Genomic DNA, 9231 nt, shown 5'->3' on the forward strand with positions numbered 1-9231 from the left:
TTTAGGAACACGTTTCAAACCCTTCTGCACCATTCTTTAAATGGCACAAAAATCCAGCGCTGTAATGCGCTGAAAGGTGAAAGAGGAGTAAAATAAAGCAATCTTTTGTTTGTTCTTTTACCTGAGCCTGGACAGAAGAGGTAAAAGAGCTCTCGCAGCACATACAGTTCCTTTAGCACTAGTTTTTCTTTCAGATCTTGCACCAGATTAATACATTTATAAGTTCAGTCCCCATTGTATTTGGTTTCTCATGCACTCAAGGCATTTGGTTCTAGTTACTCTGATTCCAGAGCTTGGGACAGAGCTGAAAGGGGAAGGGATCTGGCTGAGCAATTATTTGTACAGACCTTTCCAAAGACAGCCACTCAAAATGTCTAAGAGCTCTTGCTCCTCTGGATCAGCCTATGCTTCTGTTACGGTGAAATTATATTTCTGAGAATTTTCAAATGTACTATTTCATGCCTTATTTTCTCCTGCACTGATACTTCTGGAAACTTTGCAGCCTGGGACGACAGTACAAGTTTTTTTCTGGAGGTCTTTTAGGAAAGCACAATGCTTTGCACCCAAAATCCTTGAGTGCTTCCCATGCTTGATAGTGATAACTAATGGAAATCTTATCAGCTACATAAACACACAAACCCTGCTCCAGTTCTTGCACCACTGACACTGTAAGGTCCATGTCCTGTGCTCACAGCCATCCCTCTTGCTACACTTTGCCTATCACAGCACTCTGTGCAATTCCACTTGGCACTTTTTGGAGTAAACCTCCTTGCCCTCCCCTCCTGGCCATGACAACAGCCTTCCACCCACTTTCTCTTCTTTTTGTTTTTTATTATGCATACAAAATTTGGATTTTTTTTTTTCCCATTCCTTTTACCAGCACAGGTGCCTTGCACCAATATGAGCAGGATGTGTGTAAGCTCAAAAGAAAAACAGTCATGAATTTTCTTCAGCTAATCAGAATTTTGAACAGTTCTGTTTAAAGGCTGTTTGCTGTCATCTGTTGTTTGGTGAATGTCATAAGCAGAGCCAAACATCTGCACAGTTGTCTATTAGGAAATTTAGTATTTTTGATGCAGATTTGTATTGGAAAGGACTTCTCTAGATGGCTGATGTGCCAGGCTTTCCATGCTGACACATAATACAAAGTTATCTCTTGGAAAGCAGCTGTGCTGCACTACTTTTCAATGCATGAACTCAGACAGAGCTGCAGATCTTGCTACTGTTTCCCTCTATTTGTCTAGTTCAGCTAAGAAGTGACACTGCCTCCTCTTGCCTGTGCCACTTCCATTTCCCTCTCGTGGTTCCTGGTCTTCCCATCTTTGCTGTGAGAGCAGCCCAGCTCAGATCAGTCACTTGTCATGAATGCTGACAAAAACATTTAAAAAACCTCCAGTGCCACATAATCACTGATGGAAAAAAAAGTACTCCTGCTTAACCACTCCATAGTTGCCATCTTCACATTCTCCACACACAAGCCGCAAGTTCTGGATGAAAATAATCAGCTCTGCTCACCACATTTTCTCAAGAAAGAGATTTTAATCGTGCTCTCAACTTACTTAGAGGTCAGGTATCCAGTAACACTTACTGTCAAATTCTTAAATAGTTCACTGCCATGGTATGTAATTTGAACATAACAAGAGTAATGTGAAACATCTTAGAGCTCAAGAATTAAAGCAGGGGAACTTCCCTAAAAGCTAAGAGAAGGTGAGTTAACAATATTCTTCCCTGAATGTTTTCAAGGCTGACTTTGGCACTCATAACCTCTTTTGTTCTGAGGAACCACTGGGCACCTTCACAGAATCACAGGGAATATCCAAAAAGGAACTCTGAATGAGCAGGTCACCTTGATTATCTAGGTGACAGTCAGAGCTTTTCCAGTTTACATCGATTCAAAAAGAAACCAGACAAGAACCTTGGACAAGACCCTCGCCTCTGACTACTCAATCATCTGAGAGTATGAAGCCAAAGGTTTTTCTTACTGGGACATTAAACAATGGCAGTCACTCTGTGGACGGAACTGCCTGTCCACACACCTGCCTCCTCCAGGGACCACTCGCTTGGGTGAGGAACCCCCCGAGCCGGGGTGATCCCGCTATCGGGATCACCTTGGCTTGGAAAAAGCTGGGCAACCCCGTGGCTAGGACAGGCACAGGCTCAGCCAAGCCGTGTGTAAGGCACAGACACACCTGAGCCCGCTCTGCACGCCCCAACACCTGCAGCGCGCTCCCCTCTCCGCTGCCACCCCGCAGTGATGCCCCAGCCCCGCATCCCGAGCCCGGCGCTCGCAGCAGGACCGCGCTCACCTCTCAGCTGCTTTTTGCACACTTTGGGCTATTTCCCATGTAGTTTATGGGGCCGCTGAGGAGCTCCCTGTGCCCAGCGGGGACGGCAGCGCCCGGCCGGTGGCGGCGGCAGGACGGTCCCGCGGGCTCTGCCCGCCCCGTCCCCCGCCGGCCCCGGCTGTTATGCAAAGGTTACGGTCCCTCCGCAAATCCGCTGGGAAGCCGGCGGGGCGCAGCGGCGCAGCGAGCATGCTCGGCGATAATCCCCCCCGCCTTAGCTACAGACAGAGGTAACCAGCGGTCAAGTCCCGCCGTGCGCCGCCGGCCGCTCACACGCTCGCATCCTTCATCCCGCATCCTTCATCCCGCGTCCTTCATCCCGCACCCTTCATCCCGCATCCGTCACCCTGCACCCCGCATCTCGCATCCCTCAGCCTCCACCCTGCACCCCTCCGACCCTGCTTTTCCCTCGGGAAGCGTCTCGGGAGCTCCCCGCGGAGCCCCCTCCATCTCCCAGCCGCGCACCTCGCCCCCCGCCCGGCGCTCGCCGCGGCCCCGCGGAGGGAAGGCAGGGCTCGCCTTACCAAAGCGCTGCCCAGGGAGAAAGCCGCCATCAGACATGCCATGTGCACCGCTGCCCGCCCGGCTGCTGGCGGAGGAGCCCTCCAGTGCCGCCTCTCCGCCCCGACTGGCTGCGGGAGGCGGGCGGGCCGGGATGGAGCCGGAGCCGCCCCGGCCCGCCCCCACCGCGGATGGGGAGAGCAGCGGGGTCGGGGCACCCCCGGGCACTGGGAAAGGTGGGCAGCGTGTCCCCAAGGCGCTGGTGGCCGTGGCTGTCGCTGTGCCCAAACACGCGGCAGTCCCGAGGGCTGGGGCAGCGAAGGTCGCTCGCCGGGACAAAATGAGGAGGGCAGCCAGCATTGTCCCCGCGCTCCAGGCAGGGACGGGTTCCTAAAGAGCTCCCGGAGGCTTTCCCTGAGGAAATGGGGAGTGGAAGCACCATACAATATCGCCTTGTGCATCCCATCTTCATGAGGACGAGGCAGCTCTTCTGGCCCTGGGACTCCTACCCACTGATTTGTGAGCAAGCCATTGTAGTTCAGGAACGGAGAGGAAGGAAAGTTGTCACTGAGTTACATTCTCCATTCATTTACTCCTCACACCAAAGGCCTGCATTTCAGCCAGGTCACACAATCACTAAATCACACAATGGCCAGGCTGGAAGGGACCACAGTGGGTCACCAGTCCAACCCCCCTGCTCCAGTAGGGTCATCCCAGAGCACACAGCACAGGATTGTGTCCAGATGGTTCTGGAATGTCTCTAGAGAGGGAGACTCCACACCCTGTCTGGACAATCTGCCCAGTGCTCAGTCACTGCTGAGGAAAGTTCTTCCTCATGTCCAGGGGGAGCTTCCTGGGCATTGGCTTCTGCCCATTCCTCTTGTCCCACTGCTGGGCACCACGGAGCAGAGCGTGGTTCATCCTCTGACACCTCCCTTGGACACTGAGCTCCTGCACATGAGGGGCAGTGCGTGGTGCTCACATGGCATTAGGGCTGAGCTGGCTCTGCTGCCTTGGCTCTGGATCTGTGGCCAGGCTTGGAGATGGATCCATTGGCTGTGCTACCTGGGGACAAAAAGCTCTGCCCCAAGCAGCCAGATGCTGAAAAACCCACCAGCCATCTGAGTGTTCCCATTCCTGCTGGGACTGTTTTAGGTGTGTGCTGAGGTTCCCTCTCAATTCCTCTGGAAGCAGCAGAAAGTGGGGATAAAATACAGCAGCGGCCTGAGAACTGGCTTCAGAGCAGCTACCAAACACGACATACAGGAGTTGATAATCTGAGAGGAATCTTCTAATCAGGGAGCTTCACAGAGTGGTTGGAACTCATGTAGCATTGCACAGACATGGGATTAGCCTCACAAAGCCCCTGGGAGGCAGGTAAGTATTTTATTCCTGTGTTTCCCACAGGCAGCACGGCGCTGCAGGGAGGGAGCTGCTGCCCAGAACATCTGTGCCAGGTCAGATGTGGTCCCTGCCCTGCAGTGTCCTCCCTCCTGACAGTGGCTGCGAGATGGATGCACAAAAAAAAGCACTTCAGGGTTGGCTTCTGTCAAATGTCTCCCTGATTCTCTCCCAGCCCACAGCTGTTCTTGGCTCAAGGATTTCCTGATGTGATTGTCTCTCCAGAATGGGCTAATAACCCTCAGTGGGAATCTCTTCCATGAGGAAAGACTCCCCCTTGGAAACGTGCAAAATTCACCAGCCACTGCAACCCTTGGCAAGGAATAGTGTGGAGACTAAGTTCAGCCTTGGATTCAGTCCTTAGATGCTGCAGAAAGTTATTTACTTATAACTCATCTATTGGGGAAGAAATATCTACCTGCTGTGGAATACCACTCAAACATGGATGGACCCATCCAGAAGTCCTCACTGAGGGCTTAAACTGTGCTTGAGTAGACATTTTAAAGACAATTATGACCTAATTTTAGGAATAAAGAGAATTTATGATGCATTCTTCCACTGAGGATCCCAGGGTTTCAGTTAACTTGATTTGGAGCATGTTTTTGTAGCACACAAAATTTATTGATGCATTCTTCCACTGAGGATCCCAGGGTTTCAGTTAACTTGATTTGGAGTGTGCACACACAATTTAGTCAAGCTTGTTTCTTTAGTTTCCCTTAGAACATTGCAAAAGCTGCATTATCTCCATACAGGAGCTGAAAAGGGCTATGAAATACTGATGTGTGTGTTTAAGGCATCTACAGGGCTAAAAAAAAAAAAAAACAAAAAAAAAAAAAAAAACAAAAACAAAAAAAAAAAAAAAAAAAAAAAAAACCCCAACAACTTAAAAATATCATTATTTTAACTTTGAAGTGTAACTAGAGACAGAGGAAGCCATACCCTGATCCTAGTGAATGTGTGATGCAGACCCAGCAGGATGTTTGCTGTCCTGTTTTAATTCCTAAAGGCCGAGAGAGAAGCAAGGAAAGCAACATAAAAGCTTTAGCAGAACTGAAATGCACAGTCCTGAAATCTGCTGCACAAACCAAGTTTCAGCTCTGTCCATGAGAAGTTTGTGGTACCAAGGTGCTGCCTTCCACAAGAGTTTTTTCTGGGCAAGTGCAAATGACCAGATCCCTGGGATTTATTTTTATCATGGTGGCTGCAGTATCAGTATCTACAGGGGTTTCTTGTAAAACACTGAGACATAAAACAGGTTTATCAGAAACCAAGTTCTATTTGGTATTTTGGTATCTATTTTGATACCACTCAGGGAAAAAAAAAATTATTACATAAGATGAAGCATGCTAAAAATAGCATTTTCCTGCATTCCTACACTCCCTCATTAACTCTTGCATTAACTTTATAGGTGATCCCCTGGTCCCTGCAGACAAAAAATAACAAGAATGCAACTCTGTGTGAAGGAAAAAAAAACCAGGCAAAAAAAAAAAAAAAAAAAAAAAAAAGGGAAGTTACAAATGAAGGTGAGGACAGGCAGGCAGGGACAAAACCCTGACTCCTAAAATAGATGAGGAAACAGTAGTAGCTTACAGCAGGATAAGCATTACAGACATTATTCTGGTGTAGCCCACAGGAAAGAAAAAGAACTTTGCAAGCAGAAATGCACTGGGAAGGGCAGGGAAAAGTGGAAATGCACCGATGGCAAGAGAAGGCAGATGTTCAGCAGAGCCACAGGAGGCATTTTAGTGCAGCACTGCTAGCTCGGGTGTCTCTGCAAGAACTGGTTCATGTGTAGAAGTGCTGCAGCCTCAGGAAATGCAAAAGCCACTGTGGACTTCAGTGCTGAGATACAACACGTGGGAAAAGTCCAGTGAGTGTGTGGAGGAGGCAGATGGGAAAAAGAAAGTTAGAACTGGAAAAACCAAAATATTTTAGATGGAATTTTCACTAAAACTGTGCCCTACCTTGACCAATTTGCAACTTGGTGTTAATGTAAGCTGCTGTGGGCAGAGTTGAAGGAGTTTTCTGGAAAATATTTCAGGAAAAATCTTCTTAGAGAGTCAAGCTGAGAGCAAAAACTAACTGCCCACTGTGAAATTCTCATGCAGAATTTGCATGAACTACAACTACAAGAAGAGTTTGTCATGGCCAGAGGATCATTGTGTCATTTGAAACCACAGTGTTTTGGATGTCTTGTGGAGTATGTTTGCTGTCTTCTTATGCCCTGTGACCTTTATTTCTGTAAATTTATTTATCATCTAGGGAAATAAAAGTGTGGGGGGGGGGGACCATCAAAAAGTCTCTAGCTCTTGTCAATTATTATAGGGAAATAAAAGTGGAAGGAACACAGTTCTGAATAGCAGAAAGATGATGATAAGGAAAAAAGTGATTGTTTGATTCTAAGCCCCGAGTTTGTGGCAAGTGATAGGTGTGAGTGTGCAGTGGTGAAAAAGAGAGAAGAGGAAAGAACGGGGTGGGAGGGCGAAAAGAGTAGATTAGTGCAAGTAAACACCAATATTTAAGGAAAAGGGAGTTTTTACCTCCCATGATATGGCTTTGGGAGTGCCCATCCGTTGCAGGAGCTGAGTGAATTGAGTTTATGTTCAGCTCCCGCTTGGACAGAGCACTGAGATCCTTTGCAGTCTTGCGTTGCCGAGATCGCCTGCCCCCATCTCAAGCTTGCCTTCTTCCATGCCCGCATGCACCCTGGCCTCTTCTCTTTGCGCCGCGCACAGCCTGCGCCCGCGGGGCATTTCATAGCCTGCTCCAAGATCCGGGCGAAAAGAGTAGATTAGTGCAAGTAAACACCAATATTTAAGGAAAAGGGAGTTTTTACCTCCCATGATGGGGCTTTGGGAGTGCCCATCCGTTGCGGGAGCCAAGTGAATGGTTCAGCTCCCGCTTGGACAGAGCACTGAGATCCTTTGCAGTCTTGCGTTGCCGAGATCGCCTGCCCCCATCTCAAGCTTGCCTTCTTCCATGCCCGCATGCACCCTGGCCTCTTCTCTTTGCGCCGCGCACAGCCTGCGCCCGCGGGGCATTTCATAGCCTGCTCCAAGATCCGCGTGCCCGCCGCTGACGGAGAGCCGCTCCTACCGCGCTGTGTACCGGCGGCACAGGGACTTGAACCTGCGACCTTGAACGGAATTTCGCGGAGAGCTCCCCAGAGGGCTGAGCCACACATCCAGTCAGCTGCTGCTTGAACCTGCGACCTTGAACGGAATTTCGCGGAGAGCTCCCCAGAGCGACCTTGGACGGAATTTCGCGGAGAGCGCCCCAGAGCGCTGAGCCACACATCCAGTCAGCTGCTCCTGTCAGCGCCGGGCTGCTCATTCCTGCCGGCAGGGGCTGCTCGTTCCTGCCGCGCTGCTTTAGCCCGTTTCCCTGCCTGCGTGCCATCCTCCCCGCTCTCCTGCCATTCCCACTGCGCTCCCATCTTCCCCGCTCTCCTGCCATTCCCACTGCACCCACGCCGCTCCCGCCGCCTCTCCGCCCAACACAGCTCTCACCGCCCTGCCTCTGCTTCGGGTTTATTTATCATCTAGGGAAGTAAAAGTAAAAAAGAGGTGGTGGGGGGGGAAGTAATCACCGTCAAAAAGTGTTGTGGCTGTTGTAAATTGTTATTAGAGGGAAATTAAAGTGGAAAGGACAGAGGTTTGGGGAGGGTGTTGAGAAAAAAAAAGATGGTTTGTTTGAGAGCGTGTGTGTTTGTGGCATGGGGTAGATGTTGATGCGCAGTGGAGCAAAAGAGAGAAGAAGAAAGGAAACTAAGGGAAAGTGAAATGAGTAGGTTAGTGGAAGAGAAGAATGACTTGAAAGGAAAAGGGAGATTTAGTCTCCCACGATGTGTAACTGTATGTGCTTTGCAGTCTTGCGTTGCTGCGATTGCCGGCGGCGCGGTGAATTTAAGCGAAAGAGTTTCCGTACTTGCTCTTCCCACCCAGCGAACACTGCCCATGATCCGCGGACGATGTGGAGGCTCTGCCGTGGCCTGACGCTGATGCTAGCCCTTCCACCGTGGCACACCCCAACCGATTACAGGGCAGTGGCACTGATAGGGCGCGGATCAGCTGCGCCGCGAAGACAGCATCCACAGCCAAGAGGGCGGCTGCCGCTGAAGGCAGATTGGAACCGGTGGCCTCGGAGCTTCCGCAGCAGCGGCCGAACACCCTGAGCCAGGCACTCTGTCCGCTCCGCCTCCCGCCGCCGGCCTCCTCATTGCCAACGGGCCGCCTCAGCCCGCGGCCTGCCCTCATGGCACCTTCCCTGCTCTCCTGCTTCTCGCTTCATTCCCACTGCGCTCCCATCTTCACCACTCTCCTGCCTCTCTCTCCAGTCCCACGCCGCTCCCGTGCTCCCCGCCGCCTCTCCGCCCAGCACAGCCCTCACGCCGGCCTCTGCTTCCCCAGCCCTGCCATGCCCCTGCCTGCCCTCACGGCCCCGCACGCCTCACACCGCACCCGCACCCGCTGCCCTCCACCCGCACCGCCTTTCCTGCTGCCGCTGCCCACCCCCTGCCCCAATTCCTGCACAAGCCTCCCCTGGCACAACTCCAGGCACAGCCAGGGCCCCTGGCACGGCCCCGCTGGAGCAGGGCAGGAGCAGCGGCTGATGCCCTGAGCACAGTCCCGCTCCCGTCCCCAGCCGCACTGCGGAGGGGAGGAGGCACAGCTGCCAAGGATGGCAGGGCTTTTTCACCTCTGCTTTTATTCCTTCTTATCCTGCTCTGATTTGCTTGGCAATAAAGTCAATTAATATCCCCAAGTGGTACCTATGATTGTGTTTAGTGAGTGATGTTTCTCTGCCCTTCACTCACAGACATTGTATCACAGAATCACAGAATTATGAGGTTGGAAGAGACCTCTAAGATCATTGAGTCCAACCTATGTCCTAACAGCTCAACTCAGAATGTAGACTATAGCACCAAGTGCCATGTCCAGCCTTTTTTTAAACACATCCAGAGATGGTGATTCTACCACCTCCC

At 51.0% G+C, this 9231-nt stretch overlaps 1 protein-coding gene and 1 long non-coding RNA gene across 3 annotated transcripts in view; one reads left to right on the top strand and one right to left on the bottom strand.

Annotated features, from left to right (window-relative positions):
- Positions 1-2911, bottom strand: part of ABCG1 (ATP binding cassette subfamily G member 1) — a 54330-nt gene extending 51419 nt beyond the window's left edge. Inside the window, exon 1 of one of the 2 annotated variants that reach the window (XM_039729480.1) lies at positions 2870-2911. In XM_039729480.1, the coding sequence (XP_039585414.1) occupies positions 2870-2911 (42 nt within the window). Of the gene's footprint in view, positions 1-2306; positions 2458-2869 lie in introns of those variants that run through there. The other variant, XM_039729481.1, reaches the window with a different exon arrangement.
- On the top strand, positions 2454-9017 carry LOC120511880. The gene is made up of 2 exons (XR_005629851.1): positions 2454-2575; positions 8192-9017. It is a non-coding gene; the product is annotated as an uncharacterized LOC120511880 (long non-coding RNA).
- The last annotated feature ends 214 nt before the right edge of the window (positions 9018-9231 follow it).

The sequence above is a fragment of the Passer montanus genome, unplaced genomic scaffold (assembly GCF_014805655.1).
Source record: "Passer montanus isolate IOZ18808 unplaced genomic scaffold, ASM1480565v1 scaffold69, whole genome shotgun sequence".
Classification (NCBI taxonomy): Eukaryota; Metazoa; Chordata; class Aves; order Passeriformes; family Passeridae; genus Passer; species Passer montanus.